The sequence below is a fragment of the Myotis myotis genome, unplaced genomic scaffold (assembly GCF_014108235.1).
Source record: "Myotis myotis isolate mMyoMyo1 unplaced genomic scaffold, mMyoMyo1.p scaffold_m19_p_11, whole genome shotgun sequence".
NCBI lineage: Eukaryota > Metazoa > Chordata > Mammalia > Chiroptera > Vespertilionidae > Myotis > Myotis myotis.
The window spans coordinates 47,671,457-47,691,498 of record NW_023416315.1 but is presented as its reverse complement, the minus strand read 5'-3'; the positions used below and the strand labels follow the sequence as shown (position 1 = coordinate 47,691,498).

General features: G+C 38.8%; 1 protein-coding gene across 5 annotated transcripts in view; it reads left to right on the top strand.

Annotated features, from left to right (window-relative positions):
- CUL1 (cullin 1) overlaps window positions 1-20,042 on the top strand; it is a 100,949-nt gene that overhangs the window by 60,104 nt on the left and 20,803 nt on the right. For 4 of the 5 annotated variants that reach the window (XR_004970931.1, XM_036328428.1, XM_036328430.1 and 1 more), the window contains exons 3-9: window positions 375-549; window positions 2,555-2,722; window positions 5,443-5,493; window positions 5,703-5,793; window positions 6,511-6,674; window positions 12,434-12,596; window positions 13,470-13,600. Coding sequence is in view for 4 of the 5 variants with exons in the window: in XM_036328428.1 (XP_036184321.1) it covers window positions 375-549; window positions 2,555-2,722; window positions 5,443-5,493; window positions 5,703-5,793; window positions 6,511-6,674; window positions 12,434-12,596; window positions 13,470-13,600 (943 nt within the window). In the remaining variant the exon portion in view is untranslated. Of the gene's footprint in view, window positions 1-374; window positions 550-1,111; window positions 1,208-2,554; window positions 2,723-5,442; window positions 5,494-5,702; window positions 5,794-6,510; window positions 6,675-12,433; window positions 12,597-13,469; window positions 13,601-20,042 lie in introns of those variants that run through there. The other variant, XM_036328431.1, reaches the window with a different exon arrangement.

The window sequence follows — 20,042 nt, the reverse complement described above, 5'->3', positions numbered from 1 at the left end:
TCTGTAACAATGAAATTGGGGGTCACCACAACATGAGGAACTGTATTAAAGGGTCGCGGCATTAGGAAGGTTGAGAACCACTGATCTAGAAGGTCCAGTGTTTTCTTGGCGCCTTTCCTCCTGGACTTTCTCTCTTCCTCCTGGGCTGGCTGCTTGTAAGGCTTGCAGACAAACTTATAAATGGGGCTGTTTCACTTTTACCTTTATTGGGATGTGAATAATGGGGTCTCTTCTCCACTCTAGTTTTCAATAAATAGACTTTGTTGCTACATTGGAAATGTACTGATGTTGAGATATTTTATAAGAAAATACATTCCTATTGATCACTGTTCATTATCGAGGGTGCATGTTGATTTCCTTAACTTTTCTCCAAGTCATGTTTATAACTACTGCACGAGTGTTCACCAGTCAAACCAAACGCGAGGGGCTGGCGTCCCTCCTTCTAAATCGAAAAAGGGGCAAACGCCTGGGGGAGCGCAATTTGTTGGCTTGGAATTATACAAACGACTTAAAGAATTTTTGAAGAATTACTTGACAAATCTTCTTAAGGTAAGACGTTTGACAAATATGCTGAGCATTTCTAATAGAACATTAAAAAGATAGTGAAATAATAAATCTAATTTCAGTGCTAAATCTTTCACTGTCATTTGTTCATTGTTTTCATCATTGAGTTTGCGTGAGGGTGTTTTGTTAATTTATTAAATTAGGAGTTTTCGATATCCTTACATCATAGTAATACGCTTTCCTTAAATTGCTAACTATTTTGTGATTTGGTTGTTAGAAATTGATGAACTGTTTAATTTAAAGTATATAATTATGAATTCAAATGACCTGTATTGTACTTGGAACCCAATGTGCTGTTCTGAATCAGAATGTACGTGTGATTGTGAGGTTTTCCAACCTATAGTAACCACATTTTCCCAATGTGAATCTTGCCTTTTACACACAATCACATGGTATATCTCCGAGCTACAGTGAAATTGTGCCCTTGGCTAGGATGGGTTTCACTAGAACACCATTGCCTTCAAGTGTGGGTTCCTCCTGCTCTGAGCTTCTCGCTTGGGCAGCGATGGAGTTTTTCCCCTTCATCTTCTGCCTTTTTCTTCCCCAGTCTCCATCCTCTGTAGCAAAGGCAGTGTGATGCCTTCCATCCAGCCACAGGATGGGCCAGTGGCTCCTGCATCTGGTGCTACACGTATTACATAGAGTGAGTGAAGACATCTCTACTCTTTACTCTGGGAATTGGCGTTCTGTGTATATATTTTTAAAGATTTTTTTATTTACACAGATAATAGGCAAAAATTTCAGCATATTTCAAAATTGTTTTTTAAATATATTTTACAAGCTAATTGGAAACTTTAAGCATTCTAACAGAATAGATTGACCACAGGTTATGACTTAGATAGTATCCTTTTCATGTTCCCTAAACTGTTTCTAATGTCTTACTGAAGCTACTGTGTCCTCCTTGTTTTTATTAAGAACACTGTAAAATGAACACTGGAATTATTCTTTAGTATTAAAGTAAAGAACGTATTTTGTGTTGTAGAAAGTATTTATAGCCATGCTATCAGTGAGATTGTTTTTTTAAAAAGGTGGAATAGTATAATCCAGAATAGCTTAACTTTACATTTGATTTCTTATTATGTAAATTTAAATGAACTAAAGTGTGGTTGTATCATGATATGATCAGGTTTTCATAGGGCTGTTGGATTGCTGTGGACCATATAGTGTGGGGCTGTTTTACATGACCCTGAGTCTGAGAGCAGTTACTGGGCTCGCCCAGGCCCTTCGTTCTTGTGCACATTCATGGAGGTGCGCCCTCCCTCTGGCTCCACCTCCTGTGTTCTCCTGTACAGCACTTCTCTGTAATTCTGCCATTTCATGCTCCGTGTTAAGGGATAACACTCTGTAGATGTTACTAATACCTAAGAAAAAATTTCAAGTTAGTTTTCTTCAAATAAAAATTTGTGATTTAAGTTACAACTCAGTAAAAATAATTTTGGTTAATGTACAGTTTCCTCATGAAGTCTTCTTAACAAATTATACTTATTATAAAAATGTAACAGATTACCTCAAAAAGCTTTAAATTTTTTATAATTTTTAAGTAAACCTAATGAAGAAGGAAGATGAATTTAAAAATAAATGGTATTGGCCCATGATCTAAATTGTGAACAAGACATGTTAATCTTCTAACAGACAAAAGATATCAAAAGGATGATTTTGAGGTGAATTCTTGTTTGTTAACAAAAAGGAATTACTCTCATACTCTAAAATTGAGGGTTCTTTTTATGAGTGTGTATATATATTTAACACCATGAAAAAAGTGCCAGTTTGAGATGAAATAATTTTAAATAAAATCCTCTTTTTAGTCCTCATGAGCCATATCCTTGTGAAAATTCAAATTAATGAGCATGTTTTTGTAAACAGAATAATTTAAAGAACCCATCTAGAACCATATCCAGTAATGTGTTTTAAAAACAATATGTTTGTTTTAGTTAGCTTTTATTATGTGACACAGTAGTCACCTTTAAAGCTGTAGTTCCCTTGTTTTCAGGATGGAGAAGACTTGATGGATGAGAGTGTACTGAAGTTCTACACTCAGCAGTGGGAAGATTACCGGTTTTCCAGCAAAGTTCTGAATGGAATTTGTGCCTACCTCAATAGACATTGGGTTCGCCGTGAATGTGATGAAGGACGAAAAGGAATCTATGAAATCTATTCTGTAAGACTTCTTAGAACACCTTTCAAATGTCTGTTTTCTTAGTGATGTGTCATCTTTTCAGTTGGGGGAATCTAGGCAAATGTTAAGCTATTTTCAGAATAGTAGGCTAATTTCCCTCGTTTTAATTTATCAATAAATGACCCTTAGTTTGTGGCAAGTAGGGAGAAGGGTGAGTAAACCAGAAATCTAAAATTCAACCTGCACACTTCTGCGGTTTCTCATTAAAAGTTCCTTCTTCATTTATTTGACCAGCCATCAGGTTTCACTGAAAGCCTGAGCCCTAGCTGAGTCAGGCCCATCAGGGCCCTTCCCTGACACTCCAGCCAGGATCTGGGAAACTGCTTCGCAGAGAGGACTGTGAAATCCCTCTCCCCTCACTTTATACAGTAACATGATATCCAGAATGATCGTTACAGAGTTTACAATTGAGGGTTGTTGTTGTTGTTTTTAAGACTGAGTGAAAATAAAGTTTGAAGTTGATTTGTTAACCCACCTTCATTAATATGTTTCTTCAGTCAAGGAAGTTTTTGCTAGGCTCACTGGTTTACACAGTGTAGTCCCCAAACCTGCAGCATAACTTCACCTGGGAGCTTGTTAGGAGTGCTAATTATTGGGCCTCAGCCTAGACTTAATTAGAAGCTCTGGAAATGGGCCCAGCAGTCTGTTTTAGCAAGCCCTCTGGTGCATAGTCGAGTTGGAGACTCTGTTGTGACTTGTTGACAGGAGGACTCAGAGCAGCATGGCCTGTTTGTTGATGATGGGGTATTGGGTAACCAGACAGGACCCCTTAAGAACCAGTAATGTGAAAATGTCAAGTTCTGCATAATTAGATTATCCCTATATCCAAGAATGTTGTGTGATAGCAGGGTTGCTTTACCCTCACAAATGTAGTTGAAAGTAAAACAATGTATCACAGACTCGTGGCACATTTTTATCATTTATATGTACAGCTCAATTTCTATACCAAAGCATTATTGCTCCATAATTGTGCTCTGTTTATATAGTTATGTGGTTTTAACAAAACTTGCTGGGTTCAGTGTTTTCATTTGAGCTTTTTGTACTTCCCCCTTTATTTTCCACTTACAAAATGCTCTCTTGTCCATGTAGGAATCAGCATGATTTGAGTCAGTTTCCTCTTGGAAGCCTGCTTGACCTACAACACATCCACCCTCTGTTAACATCATACAGTCCTAAAAATCATTAATTTTCTTAACTTTTTTCTAGCATATTTTGTAGCAGTTAAAGCAAATATAAAGAAGTGCAAATATACTTTATAGAGTATGTTTCTTAAGATTCAACTGCTTTTTAAAAAAATTACTTTCAACATTCATACTTAATACATCCTTAAATGCTACAATTACTGTTTGGAAATACAACGTACAGCCATAAGTTTTTAGGAAAGGGTAGAAGCAGTATTTCCTGTATATGCTCTTCTGATGAGCCTGTTTAATTCATTTAAAGTTCAAGTGTCAGTCAACACTGAACAGTTCTTGCACATTAACCTCTTGTTTTGTCTTCCAGAATCTCCGGAGGGTGGGGATGGGGATGCTTTGTTACCAAATGTAAAGTTTCACTTTTTTCCTAATTATTCTTTTTTTCCTTTTTAATTATAAGAAGTTGTTGGTTTCATAAACTGTACATGAAAAAAAAACATTGTTGGCTTCCTTTCAAGTCAACCACGGAAATAAATTCATTTTGTTACTGACATATTGAAGTGACCCAGCAAGCATTCCCCCCATCCCCCCATCTGTTCCTCTTAGTCTCCTCTGGTTTATGCTGGTCCTGCTTCCTTAGCTGCCTGGTTCTTCTTCCTTTCTCCCTTCCCTCTAAGGCTGTCTTAATTTAGAAAAAATGTTTGGAAAAAGTTATTTTTAAAGGTGTAGTATGTCTTTCCTGTAAATTCTCGGCCACCACATTGCGTTTTCCCCACTGCCCACCGGTGACCTCACTCTCTACATCAGAGAGGAACACTAGAGTACATGTTGTTCATGCTTTATTAAAAATACTTTTATCTTAAATATCACTTTCAGGTGTGTGTGTGTGTGTGTGTGTGTGTGTGTGTGTGTGTGTAAGTACCACTCTGTGAAAGTTCAGTATACAAGTTAAATTTTTATATAATTCAGAAAGATGTCTTACATAAGCCCAGTTTTATCTTTGGTTGCATTTGGGGAAAATAAGACTGATAACATTTATGTTTAAGTGAGTTTCTCAACAGTGTAAATGAGTGTTACATTGTCTTAAATGTGAATATTATTTTAGCTGAATAATACCGCTCTCAACAAACAGTTTAAAAGTCATGCATGAATTATAACATTTAGGGGAGGAGCCTTTTTATAGTAACTTTCTGATATAACATCTGTGGACATTTTTAAAAGTTTTAAAAATTATCTTCATTAAGTGTGTTATCAGGTAAAAACTTACATTTGGCCTAGGGAATGTTATAGATTGCATCTACAGGTGCCCTTTAAACTGATACGTATGTTCTCCTTAATCTCAATTTTTTTCTAAAGTGTGTGCTGATAAAGAGCTGTGTTGTGATGCCTCTTGGAGGTGCTAACTCAGAGTGGCTCTGATTTCATCGTGATGACAGATTTATTGACTTATAATCTAGAACTATTGATCAGTATGACCTAGGGTCCAGCTAGTTGCTGTGACTTCAGTCTTAGAAAAACACAGTGAAAGTATAGACATTTTACACTTTCCTTTTTCTTTTCATCCAGCTCGCATTGGTGACTTGGAGAGACTGTCTATTCAGGCCCTTGAACAAACAGGTACTGTTGGAGTGTGTGTGCCACTTTCCTTATGAAACCCCTACAGATTTCATTTCTCAGCCATTGTCTTCCTATCTCCTTTGGAAAGTCTCAATAGTATCTCTCATCTTCGCATTGTTTAATGGATTTAAATGTTTAAAAGATATGTAGTAATACAATACATACGTAGCCTGTAATCTACACATCTTTTTCCTATGTCCTTTCTGAAGGTAACCAATGCTGTTTTAAAACTGATTGAAAAGGAAAGAAATGGTGAAACCATCAATACAAGACTGATTAGTGGAGTTGTACAGTCTTATGGTAAACAGTTTTCCTTTACTTTATTCAATGTTGTCATATCAAATATCAGTTATAACAGTACTCAAACAGATTTATTTTAAAATATTTTATCAAGATTACAGGTAGAATTTACAAAGGTACTTAATAATTCTCTTAAAGTTAGTGTGATTCTATTTGATATTACCCATCATAAAATTGTTTGGTCCTTATACCTTAAGGAAAATTTGATGTAATAGACATTTGAATTATTTTCTTTTCTGGTCTCATGCTGAATTACAGGATATATAATATGACAGTGTCATTAATGGAGGTGAATTATAACCAGAAATTTATATCAGCTTGGAAAATTGAGATGGAAAAACCAGTAAAGTAATACACTTTTTAAAATGCGGGTAGCATTGTTTGTTTGTTTTTTGTTTTTGTTTTTTAAGTTTAAAAATCATTTTTGTTATTTCTACACTGTCAGGAAATATAAAAAGTTTTCTAAAGAAGCTTCATGATGACTTTGAAGCATGCCTGGCCATTGGTCAGAATTACTTCCTTTTGTATGTCTTGTATGGTTTTTCATTTTTTATTTTATGGAAACAGTGTACTTTAATACTAGTGAATAACAGACTTTATGTCCTGCCATTTCACATTTACCTTTTAAGCATAACTTAAATTGGATGCTACACCTAACTATATTCTGTAAAATATAAAAAATAGGGTAATTGAAATACACTTTATATTTCTTTCTAGTGGAATTGGGGCTGAATGAAGATGATGCATTTGCAAAGGGTCCTACGTTAACAGTGTATAAAGAATCCTTTGAGTCTCAGTTTTTGGCTGATACAGAGAGATTTTATACCAGAGAGAGTACTGAATTCTTGCAGCAGAACCCAGTTACTGAATACATGAAAAAGGTGAGCTTCAACACAGTACCTTAAGTGGCCTTCAGTGAAAATTACTGCTGTCAGATGAATTCTTCTCTTTAGTATGTTATGTGCAACTTTCTTCGCGGGCAGTGTGACTGTGTGTCTATAGCAGGTGCAAGTGGTTTTGATTGGTCTAGGAGCTATTGTAAATTAGTTTAATAATCAAAACTCAGTGCTGTCTTCACTATTCTAAAGAGAGAAGCATAATAGCTGTATGACTTGTATGTTTTGCACTGTCTCTCCTAGAATGTATCTCGACGTTAGTGGGAACCACAGTCTCACCAGGTTGAGAGAAAATAAGTTTTAAACAAATAGTCTCAAATTTACAGACTTTAAGCTTTGTTTTTTTGTTTATAAAATATCCCCTACCCCTAGCTGGTTTGGCTCAGTAGTTAGAGCATCAGCCTGTGGACTAGAGAGTCCCGGGTTCGATTCCAGTCAGGGGCACATGCTTGGGTTGCAGGCTTGATCCCCAGTAGGCGGCGTGCAGGAGGTAGCCAATCATGATTCTCTCATTGATGTTTCTGTCTCTATCTCCCTCTCCCTTCCCCTCTGAAATCAATAAAGAAATTTTTTAAAATCCCCTAATAATCTGCGACACAGGCTTCTAGTCTATGTTAGAGGAGAGACTCTCCTAACACCACAGGACCCCGTCCTTGTGCAGAAGGTCAGAATGGGCCTGATCATGAGCCTTCTCTGTACCCAGTGAGGTTATGATGCAGGTCTAGTGTGGTGGTTCCTTGTTCTCTTTCTTGGTGATCCAGGTATCTTAGATTAACATTCTGAGGAGTGACCCAGGTTTAGAGTTAGCGAACTTTCTGCAAAGGGCCACACAGTAAATGTTTTAGACTTTGTGCAACTTGTGGCCTCCATGCAGCTGTTCAGCTCTGCTGCTGTGGTGGGAAAGCAGCCATGGCAACATCTACATAGATAGGTGTGGCTGTGTTCCAATCAGACTTTCCTTAAGGGCAGGGTTTGGCTCCACCAATATGTACGAGATGTACAACGAGATTTCCAGGGAATCTGAGGCCAACTGTGTCTGCTGTGTGCTTTGCCCCTTGTGCTCTTTTCCTGGGAGAGCACGTGGACTATAGAAGCAATTTTTCTGCAAACTGAAATAGAAAGCTAGAAAGGCAGCTTATAAGACCAGAAGCTCCCTCTCGAACCACATTTTTGTGATGTTCTTGGTGTATTTCCCATAGGGTTGTGATTATAAGTGGGCTTTAGAAGTTTGACATTGAAAGTCCTTAACAAATTTCTGATATCTCACAACCTAACAAAAACAGAACTCTTGAAAAGTATTGTACTTGGAATTGTAATAGTTCTTTGTGTATATTTGTGGGTTAAGTCAGCTTTTGTATGCTGACCTGGAACCTAACCAGCTTGTCCAGAGTTTCAAACAGCTGCCTACAAATGAACTTTTGAAACATAATCTGTTTTGAATCTTAGCATTGCCTGTTATTTAATTTTAGTTTGGCAGCATAGTTTTTATAAATACATCTTTTATGGAATTCTATTTATGGTGAGTCTTTTAAAATGGTGCATGTTTTAAAAGTGGGGCCATTTACTTTAGTCAAGGTGCACATCCACAGCAGTGGGTGAGCCTGTTCTTTCCATGAATTTTGATGTGGACTGAGGTTCTACCAGCACCTGCCCTGAGGAAAGTGTACTAGTAGTAACTTGGTGCAAGGAAATCAGCTTTTTAGACCAGGGGTTCTCAAACTATGGCCCGCGGGCCACATGCAAATACAAATATTGTATTTGTTCCCGTTTTGTTTTTTTACTTCAAAATAAGATATGTGCAGTGTGCATAGGAATTTGTTCATAGTGTGTTTTTTTTAACTATAGTCCGGCCCTCCAACGGTCTGAGGGACAGTGAACTGTCCCCCTGTTTAAAAAGTTTGAGGACTCCTGTTTTAGACCATAAGCACGCCCCAAGCGGAACATTTGGTAATCCTCACCTGAGGATATTCTTCCATTTATTTATATTTTTTTTGAGAGAGAGTGTAAGGGAGAGGAATAGACACAGAGAGAGAAACATCAGTGTGAGAGAGGCACATTGATTGGTTGCCTCCCACACGCACCCCGACCAGGGGTCGGGGAGCAGGCCTGCAACCAAGGTACATACATGCCCTTGACCAGAATTGAACCTGGGACCCTTCAGTTCACAGGCCAACACTCTGTCCACTGAGCCAGGCTGGCTTGGGCGGTAGTCTGTTTTTAAAATCAGGCATGGAACCAATGGCAATGTGAAGAGCAAAGATTTGTAATGGCCTGGGTGTTTTCAACCCAGTATGGGCCTGCCTTCCAGGGAGCAGGATGCTTCCTGCATCCTGGTTTTCCTAGAGTGGATTTCTTTCTAGAGGGCTAAAGGTTTGGTCCAAATTGATTGGATCTTATCATACATGATTTTCATCACATTCAGGAAGTCCTTATGCATAGAATCTATGAGCACAAAGTTGCAATTAACCATGCAAACAGTTCTGCTCTTACCTACACATAACCTTGCATCTCAAAACCAGGCTATAAGTCTAGTTTTAAATCCCCACTCCACCATTTACTAGGGGATTGGCCTTAATCTTCTGTTTCTCAGATTCTTCATCTGTAAAATGGGACTAATAAGCTATTGTAGATATACATGATATATTTGACAAACAGCAAAGCATGATGTATTTGTTACTATACCTGTGCATTGATCAGAATCTCCGTATGTCTGGGTGTGTGCAACACCATAGGATAAAGATGGCCCATTTTATTCAGTGACTTAAGGTGGAATTACGTTTATATTACAACATGTTATCAGGAAATAGAATACAAAACTCATGAACAATACTGAGATAAAGCATGAATATCGAGAAATTCGTATTCTGCTTTCAGCAGCCAAATTGGACTGAATATCCACATACTCTGGGGGTCTCTGTCCCTATTTCTGTGTTATGAGTAGAAGGTCTGGAGGATCTTTGGCTTCTCTTTCTAAGGAGGCTTCAGTGAATGAGCAACCCTGAGCCGCATCAGTATTTTTTTAAATATATTTTTATTGATTTCAGAGGAAGGGAAAAGGAGAGAGAGATAGAAACATCAGTGATGATAGAGAATCATTGATCGGCTGTCTCCTGCACGTCCCCTACTGGGGATCGAGCCTGCAACCTAGGCATGTGCCCTTGACCAGAATAGAATCTGGGACCCACTCTTCAGTCCATAGGCCAATGGTCTATCCACTGAGCCAAACCGGCTAGGGTGCCACATCAGTATTTTAATGTATCTTGCAGTCTTGTCACTGAGACTAATCTGAGCTACAAAAATATCTGACTACTCTAGGTTTCTAATGTCATTTTAAAAACTTTAAAAATAAACTATGTCTTACTTCAGCAATTTTCAACCTTTTTCATCTCATGGCACACATATACTAATTATTAAAATTCTGCAGGACACCAAAAAAATACATTTGTTTGCTGATCTGACACAATAAAATAGGTATAATTTTGAGTCATTCACACCAGGCAGTTATCTTTGTGTTGGTTGTCATTTTTAAAAATTTGACAATCGAAGGGAAAAGAGGTTGGTCCCCTTGACTAAATAGTCAAGTATTGCATGTTGTTTTTTGTTTGTTACTTTTTAAAATATATTTTTATTGATTTCAGAGAGGAAGGAAAAGGGAGAGAGAGAGAGAGAAACATCAATGATGAGAGAGAATCATTGATAGGCTGCTTCCTGCATACACCCTCACTGGGATCAAGCCTGCAACCTAGGCATGTCCCCTGACCGGTAATTGAACCGTGACCTCCTGGTTCATAGTTTGACGCTCAACCAATGAGCCATGCCAGCGGGCAAGTATTGCATGTTTTTAAAATTTTGCAGCACACAGGTTGAAAATTGTTTCCTTACCTTTTTTTGTTGTTGTTTTTACTGCAAACTGATTCTAATAGAATTATTAGGGATAGGACAGTTATATTTAGTCATTTTGAATTTGATCTTGGTATTCTAATATACTTTCCTCCAATCCTCCAAGTACAGTGACAATCAAGAGCTTGACTTTAAATCAACAAAGAATGTCATGCCTGAAACCTAATACTACAACAATGTAACACCTAGGACCTTGGTTTCTTTACTTGTGTGTAAAATAAGTGATTGCTGAGGCCCCTTAGGTACCAGTTGCAGTTCCCTTCCCTCTGGGCTGCTGCAGGAAGGGTTTATAGAATGCTTCTACTTTGTAGACCAAGAGGTGGAGAGCCTGTGCCCCCAGAATAAATCAGCCCTGTTTGGGAAGGGATAAAAGCTTGCTGCCGGAGAAGGCAAAGTTTTTAAGAGATGAGTTTTTGCTGCCCAAAGTGATTATGTTCTTCCAGGAAATGATTTAACTTAAGACAGAAAGTGGCACTTTGGGGTTTACATGCTCTATATTTCATCAGCTTTAACTCTTAAAGTATCTGGCTTAATGAAATATTAGATAGGAAGCAGCAGGTTCTTAACGTAGAACTTCTGAGTTCAAGCACATAAAGATCTCTTACTGTTTTTTAAAATAACTTTGTAATCAGAAAAAAATACATGTTAACTACAGACTTTTTGGAAAATATAAGTAAAACAAACGTATAAGCCTGGGATGCTGTAATTTAACTAATTAGCTCCTATTGAAAACTTCAAGTTTTTTTATTTCTTCATTTGTAAATTGTTTTTTCCTGTTCCGTGTTTTTATTTGGCTGTACTCATTGATTTTTTCAGAGATTATATATTAAGGATATTGACCTTTTGATACATACTACAGATACTTTCCAAGTTTATTTATTGTTCACAATTAACTATTTAGAATGTACGTGGATCTAACTTCTGTAGTTTAAACAGTTGTCTCATTGTTAAGTCTTGACAGTTGCAAGTTCTAATTGAGGTTTTTTTTATTTTATGTTTTCTTGGCTCTTGGGTGTTTATTCTTCCAGTTGAATTTTTCCAGAGTTCTCCAAAATTATGCCAAATTTAAAAATCATTTGGAGAGTATTGGCATTCTTATATTACAAAATATAGTTTTTGTCTCTCTTATTTCAGATCACCTGAATAATTTCAGACTATCATTAAAATATCTTTTTTGCTTTGGTAATTTAGTAGTTCCTCAGTGAAACTTTACACCACACATATTTTTGCTGTGATGTATTGTAAAATTTATTACTTTGATTAATTTTGCTATTCTGTTAAATTGTATCTTTTTGTTATTTTTCTTTTTGAAGGGCAGTGTGAGAAATTGAGACTGATAAGTAATCCAGTAGATTTCAGAGGTGCATAAATTTAATGATTGGCCAGAGATTGGCCATAATGTTTTTCTTAAAATTTAAAAAAAATATGTAATTACTAATAATTATTTCCATGTGGTCATTTCTTCTCCAAGTAGCTTCCAGTCAAAAGTAGTGGTTCTTGGTGTTCTACATATAGTAAGTGTCTATAGGTTTCTCAGTGTCAGATAGAGGCATTACCCCCAAAGGTGAAATGCCCCACATAAAAGGAAGAAAATGGGTCATTATAACCTCATTAAGTCATTAAAAGAGGAGTTTGAAGGGGAAATGTTATATTGCAGAGAAAATGGAACACATCAGGGACCACTTAAATATGGCTGGGATTCATCCTAAAATCAAAGTACCTCTCCCCTTTTTTTAAAATAGTTTTTTATTAGAGTATGTTTGTGAGTTTTAATTTGCCATTTTCCATTTAATAGTTTAAAATAAAAAAGAAATCAGACCTCTCACTTGAATTAACTCCTCCAGGCAGAGGCCCGTCTGCTCGAGGAGCAACGGAGAGTGCAGGTCTACCTCCACGAAAGCACTCAGGATGAGCTAGCGAGGAAGTGCGAGCAGGTGCTCATCGAGAAGCACCTGGAGATTTTTCACACAGAGTTTCAGAACTTGCTGGATGCTGATAAAAATGAAGGTGAGCCTCTGCGACTCCAAACCTGTAGATGCTTATTACGATCTATGGTTTTGAAAGTGGAATTCTTGACTTAGAGTTAACAGCATTACAACCATCAGTCAGTTTTTAAAAGATTCATGTCTGAGTGTCTACCTTGTTGTATTGATTTTGGACCTCTGGAGAGTGTTTTGGGTATGACTTGGGGAAGAGCATCTTTTCATGTTTAATTTGAAATATAGCTTGTTCTACGACTTCAGCATTAAATAATATCACCCTTAATTTCTTCTTGAATATTTTTCTTTTGAAAATTCTTCAAGATGAAAAGGTGATTGATTAATTTGGCTTTCTCTTATCCCTCCCATGTTTTACTGGGATGTGTTAGGAGCTCAGTAAAAGATTGATTTGGGGATTTGGGATTTTTCTTCCTTGGCCATCATAAACTAACCACATGCCATACATACAATAAATGAGGAATTTTGGGGCCCTTTTGTGACTCATCTGTTTATATAGTTGAGATGGATATTTGTATCTCCTTTAATTATTCATTTTGTACAACAAATGTGTGAGTGCCTATTATGTGCTAGGCATAAATTTTATTTCAATGCTTTAGGAAGCATCAGATGTTTCCTGACAAAAAGATTTTTGTCTATTATGTTAGTGGATTCTTATAGTAAGGGGGGAATATAAACTTACAAAAGCATGACTTCATTGTCATTGCTAGTTAAATATGTAAATGTTAAATACAAAATATTTTATTGTAATTAAGTCTTATTAAGTTAACTTAGTAAGTTAACTTATTTCAGGGTATTGTACATCTCAGTATAAACACATACTTAGTGGGGTGGATATGCAGAGTTCACCTCGGTGCATAAAGGTGGTGCCTTCTTCTTTCAGATTTGGGTCGCATGTATAATCTTGTATCTCGAATCCAGGACGGCCTAGGAGAACTGAAAAAACTTTTGGAGACACATATTCATAATCAGGGTCTTGCAGCAATTGAAAAGTGTGGAGAAGCTGCTTTAAATGTAAGTACTATTTAACTTGAACTGCAGTTGGGCCTAAGCGTCTCTACGTCTGAACTGCAGGTGTGTGCAGTGTCTTCGTTCACTAGACTCCCACAGAGAACCTCGTGTGGCTTTTTAAAGACGGTTCACAACACCTATGTAGTAAACGCCTCCAGTAACTCTTCTCTGGCGCTTTTTAGGCATTAAGGATGTCATTTCTTTATATATTTTTTCCTTTATGTTTTCTCACTATTACATTCTGTACACAGAAGATTTCTTTCATAGAAGGAACAGGCTTTGTCACTCATAGGCCACAGGCTGTGCCTTTCAGGTGCTTTGACCTGAGAACTGCTCTCCATTGTGCAGGGTGCCAGGTGTTTGGAAGAGCTCTCTCAGCTTTACAGACCCTCCTAGTCGCAGTTATTCCTGCCTCACTGAGGTACTACAGGACAAACCGGCATATTACATTGGAAACCTTGTACACAGAGAAAGAGTCACAGGTGCGATTTAGAACTGGGTGAGTGCTGAACAAAGGAGCAGTTAAGTAACTTTTTAGTGGGTGAGTGTCATAGGCAGGTTACCCCGTGTGTGCCTTCTGGACTGAACAGAGAGAATGGGCAGCATGGTACCTCAGCACATTGTACTCTTCATTGAAACTCTTTTGTAAGTCAGATTGTGAAGGTGTGAGCTTGCACGAATGGGCCAGAGCACTATAGATGTGTTCAGTCCTTGGCAATAGTGAGAAAATAATCGTCATTAAAATGGATGAGGAGGGTGCACTCCATCCTCTTCAGACTCTTAGGGGCATCTTGAAAGTACAGCTCACACCTTCAGGTGCTCATGTTAAAAAATGGAAGCGCCGGTATGATTGGCCCTAGGCAGGGATATATATAGAGAGAGAGAAAGAGAGAGGGAGAGAGAGGGATATTCGATATATAGGTTAGATATATAGATTAGATATAGATTTTTTTTATCTCCCAAAACAACTAGTTACATGATGCTGGCTAGTGTTGCAACTCAGAGGGCCAACAAATGTTACAGATAAAATTGAAATCATTATTTTCGTTCATTCAACAAGCACTTATGGCATTCCTTAATGTGAAGAATTCTCCATTGATATGCCTTTCATCGAATTCCCGTGACCTCACTTCCAGTTGGCTGTATTTAGTTGACTGGTTCATTTTAAATACACGTCTTCCTTCCTCTAATTCTCAGCACAAAGGTGGCAAATGGATAGTATGTTTCCCCCTCTCGCCCACCTTCTCCTTGGCCTGTGGCAGCATTAATAATCTAATCCTATATAATAAGGAGGTAATATGCAAATTGACCCTCACAAGATGGCTGCCTACCACCAGGCCGGCAGGGGGGTTAGTGAGGGATGACCAAAGGACTGAACAAGCAGGCTGTGTGGGGCGACCAGGCCAGCAGGGGGTTAGTGAGGGATGACCAAATGACTGAACAGCAAGCTGCATGGGGCAACCAAGCCGGTGGGGAGCAACCAGGCCAGCAGGGAGGGGCAGTTGGGGGTGACCAGGCGGGGGGGGGGCAGTTGGGGGCAATTAGGCTGGTAGTGAGGGATGACTAGGCTGGTGGAGGGGGCAGTTGAGGGCAACCAGGCCAGCAGGGGGGGCAGTTGGGGGTGACCAGGCCTGTGGAGGGGGTGGGGGGAGTTAGGAGCTACCAGGCCGGCAGGGAGGAGGCAGTTGGGGGCAACCAGGCAGGCAGGCAAGTGATTAGGAGCCAGCGGTCCAGGACTGTGAGAGGGATCCCGGATTGGAGAGGGTGCAGGCTGGGCTAAGCCCCTCTCCCTCCACCTCCCCCGCCCCTGATGCACGAATTTCATGCACTGGGCCTCTAATACGGGATAATTTCCTACTGAGTCTGGATACCAGTCAGAATTCTCTCAAATCAGGAGGCAGCTGGCCCGTCACCTGCAGCAACAGTGACTTGTCTCAAGTCTGTCCTTTTTGAGGAGTTAGAGCATAGACATGGCATTTCCTTGCTCTCTGAGCATTTTCTTTCCAGTCCCAAAGCTGCCATCTCAGGCTGGGCCCCATTACTTCATCTCGCTAATGATCTTTCATCTCTCCAGTTCCCATTTATTCCTCATAACAGAGCAGTTTAATCTTTCAAAAATGCTACTTAATGTGTTAACAAATTTTATTCCACATTCATTTGTTTTAAACAAGGCAAAATACAACCTCTTCCTTACGATGACATATTAAATCTATAATACTAAACAAAACTGTCTTCTAAGTTGCCTCATTCTGATTAGCTTCTTTTTCCAGTAGAAGTGTTAGCTCCCAGTGCCCTCAGCACCACCCACTCTGGTTTCCCCTCCTGCCGTCACGTGGCCTGCACGGTGCTCCTGCCTCTCGCAGCATCCCACACAAGTGTGTATTGAAGGTGGTGGTGGTGGTGGTGGTGGTGGTGGTAAAGAGGAGACAACTGCTATGTGGCCACCACCTCCTCTCCAACTTTGTCCTTATTTATTTATTTATTTACTTACTTACTTACTTACTCTTCACCTGAGGATATGTGTATTGATTTTAGAGAGGGAGGGAGGCAGAGAGAGAGAAACATCGATAAATTGCCTCCCATAAGTGCCATGACCAAGGATCAAACCTGCAGCCTAGGTATGTGCCCTGACTGGGAATCAGACTTGCATCCAATTGGTATACGAGACAATACACCAACCAACCAGGCCATGCAGCCAGAGCTCCATTACTCTTTATTCACATCCTCTCCCTCACCTAAACGGATGGATCCTCACTGTTTTATTTTTTTTATTTATTTATTTATTTATTTTTTTTTTTAAATATATTTTATTGATTTTTTACAGAGAGGAAGGGAGAAGGATAGAAAGTTAGAAACATCGATGAGAGAGAAACATGGATCAGCTGCCTCTTGCACGCCTCCTACAGGGGATGTGCCCGCAACCAAGGTACATGCCCTTGACCGGAATCGAACCTGGGACCCTTGAGTCCGCAGGCTGACGCTCTATCCGCTGAGCCAAACCGGTTAGGGCTGTTTTAAAAATACACCTCTGTGCCTGCCATTTCTTCTCTCTGCTTAGACACAGTCCTTTTTTCTACCTGTTACATACCTATTTATCTTTCAGGATCCAGTTTAAATGCCATTTCTTCCATATAACCTTTCTCTATCACCCCTTTGAAATAATAATAGCATGTTAGGTTATTATGTGACATTCACACTCTATGTCTGAAGTCTGTGTAAGAGTCCTATAGGGATGGCTTCATCCATCTTTGTGTCCTCAGGACTCCACACAGTGCCATGTACAGAATAGTGTCTCAATATACTTAGCTTTTAATTATACTCCTCATTGTTCCTAGCAGGAATGAGGGCGGCATACACAATATATAAAAGACAGCAGGAAAGGTGAAATAAATTAGAGAGTAGTAAAAGTGATAGGAAATAAGCGAAGCTAAGTGTGAAGTAGTGCTTGAAATGCTTGGAGGAAGTCTGGTGCTCATTAGTGGCGGGTCACAGATGCACCTCCAGAAACCAGTGGGTAAGAGAGTTTGCCACTGGAGGACAGTCAGCTCCGCGACTCAAAGTGGTCCCAAAGAGTGGGCCTGGAACTTGGGAATGGATTCCTGGATTCAGAACAGGATACTTTCCCCAGTAATGTGGACAGTCATCAGCGCCACACTTACAAGTAAATATGGCATCGGATCATGGAATGGCTTTATATTTTCCATGACATCCCTTATAGCAAAATGCCAAAATAAAGCTCAGGAACAGCCAAATAATGCACACTTGTAAGTATTTGCTAATGAGTGCTCGGTGACACAGTTGATTCCATATTGAATTTTTAATTAACACACAATTCCACAGCAATGGGGGTTGTCATACTTCCCTATAGAGAGCTGTGTGAATAAACATAAATCAGGTTACAAGTGTTCCATCACTCCCTGTCTTCAGGGGGACATGAAACCACATCTTGATTTAGTGCCCCAGGTTTACTGGGACTGAGATATAAGCCAACATCAGCAGATGTGGGCTTGTGAACGCTTGGATGTCCAGGAGGCTCTTAGTCTAACAGTGGGGGTGCTAGGCTGCAGAGACAGGGAACAAAGGAGTTTATTTGCAGCTTTGAGAGAAATTGGGTGCCAACATGGGAAGGGCATCTCAGGAGCTGCTGGGGCTGTTGCTTATGAGAGGAAGCACTTGAAATGGAGAGTTTCACAGGCAGAAGTAAAATCGGGGAGCTCTGACCAACATAGTTTTCAGTAGAAGACTAAACGGTGAATCTAGGCCCCTATCAGCATTAGGGGAAAGTTGTGTGGTTTGGATTGAGAAGTTGAGTTAGAAATCATTGTAAAAGCTCGATTGCATCCTGGTTCGGCTCAGTGGATAGAGCATTGGCCTACGGACTGAAGAGTCTAGGGTTCGATTCTGGTCAAGGGCATATGCCTGGGTTGCAGGCTTGATCCCCAGTAGGGGGTGTGCAGGAGGCAGCCAATCAATGATTCTCATCATTGATGTTTCTATCTCTTTCTCTCCCTTCCTCTCTGAAATCAATAAAAATATATTTTTTAAAAGTAGGGTATAAAATTGCTGATAGGGGACATTTAAAGTACTATCTGGCTCCCAAGATCAAAGATGAAGAAGGATCTTAGGCGGTTTTAAAATCCAAGAAAACAAAACTAAGCTCTTTGAGAATTGCTTCTGAGAATTCAACATGCTTTTAAAAGTCTCTTTTGTCACCAGATTTGTACCTGAGTACATATGTGGATAATGTTTTCTGTAAATAACCTATTTTCCATTCTTTACCATTGAAAGCATAGTCTCAAGTCAAATTGGTCTTATTAACCTAGAACTACGTCTGCCTTATATAGAAATAGTTTTTAGGATTTTTATAACTAAGGGTTTTGACTATTAATGCAGTTTTAATTGTGTGTTTTTTTCCAATTTAAATAAAAGTTGTTTGAATTTCAGATATCACAGGACAGTACCTTCATTTGAACCTTGACTGTTGCAAGTATCCTAGGAATTCACAATTAGTGCTACCTTTTTTGTGTAAACATTATATATATTTTTTTCAATCTAGAGCAGCCAGATATAAATACATTAGATATAGCCATAAAAATATTCCAAATGCAGTAGGTGACAAGATATTTGTGAAGATTCAGTTGTCAAATTTATTTTTGTATTCTTGCTTGAGCTCACTCACTGGAGCTCAAGAAATGAATGGGAGAATAAACAAATTCTATATGTTTCATTATTTTGTCTTTTGTAAGCAAAAACTAACACTTTTTCAGAAACTTAATGTACTCAAAGTTATGTCGGTATATAAGTATTGTCACAGGACTAGTATTGTTACAGGACAGTGTTTCTTTAGCCTAGGAACCTTTTACAAGACTTAGAAGAGTTACTAGATCTGTGATAGGGCCCAAGGAGTGTTTGCAAAAAGTTTTTTCTCCAGTATAAATAGCTTTATTTGAGACTTACTCCCATAAAGGATGAAAATGGCTTATCTCTTACTGGTGTTGGGTTCAACCGAGAAAGTGAAAAGGCCCAGCAGTTAAACAAGCTATTTAAACATTCCCAGTAATTGTGCTTACAAGGTCACAAATTAGCATCCTATACACTGAAAGCTGTTTTATTACAATCCTTTTTCCCTTATATTTTATGTTTGGATTAAGTAACTGGTTTCTTTGTTGTACCTGTACTTGAGTTCTAGTGATTGGACTTCAGAACTCACTGTATCCAGTGGGTAACCATTACCTTATGCTGCCTGGGCAGAAGGAGATTGGCAGCAGAGGGGCCTGATGAAGTTTTTGGAGTGATGAAAACATTTTATCTAGACAGGTGATGGTTCCAAGACTGCATTTGTTAAACCTCATCCAGTTGTATTTTTATGTAAATTATACCTTAATAAAGCTGACATTTAAAAGCTTCAAAAATAAAAAAATAAAATAAAGTAGCTTGATTGCATTTGAACTTACATGAACAGAGTAACAGCAGGACTGGGTGCTTCTGGCAGATTTACATCCAAGGTTCCCTTTCTTCCAGAGTAAACTGCATAAATAACTTAGTCCTGATTTTAACCATTCTGTGGATGGTAATAAGGGAGATTACTCGTGCAGTGCTAAAATCAGCAAGGGAACCTCACATTGGCATCTAACTTGGCCTTGATGACAAGAGATGAAACACACATCCATAAAATTTTAACTTGTATGAAGAGGCTGGGGTGAGAAAACCCTAAACCGTGGGGCTGATTGTACTATTTTTTATTTTGAATATGTTTGAAAGTTTTTAAAAAAAAGAAGTTGCCAATTTGGATGCAGTGGATGTAGAAAAGGGAAAGAGGCAGAAAGGGAAGGAGCTGCTTGAGGGTAAAAAAAGCCGTTTTGTACGCAACTCAAGACTAATTACACAGAATTAGTGGAAGCTGATGTGTAAATGGTTCAGAAGGCATAGCGCTAAACTGGTGAGT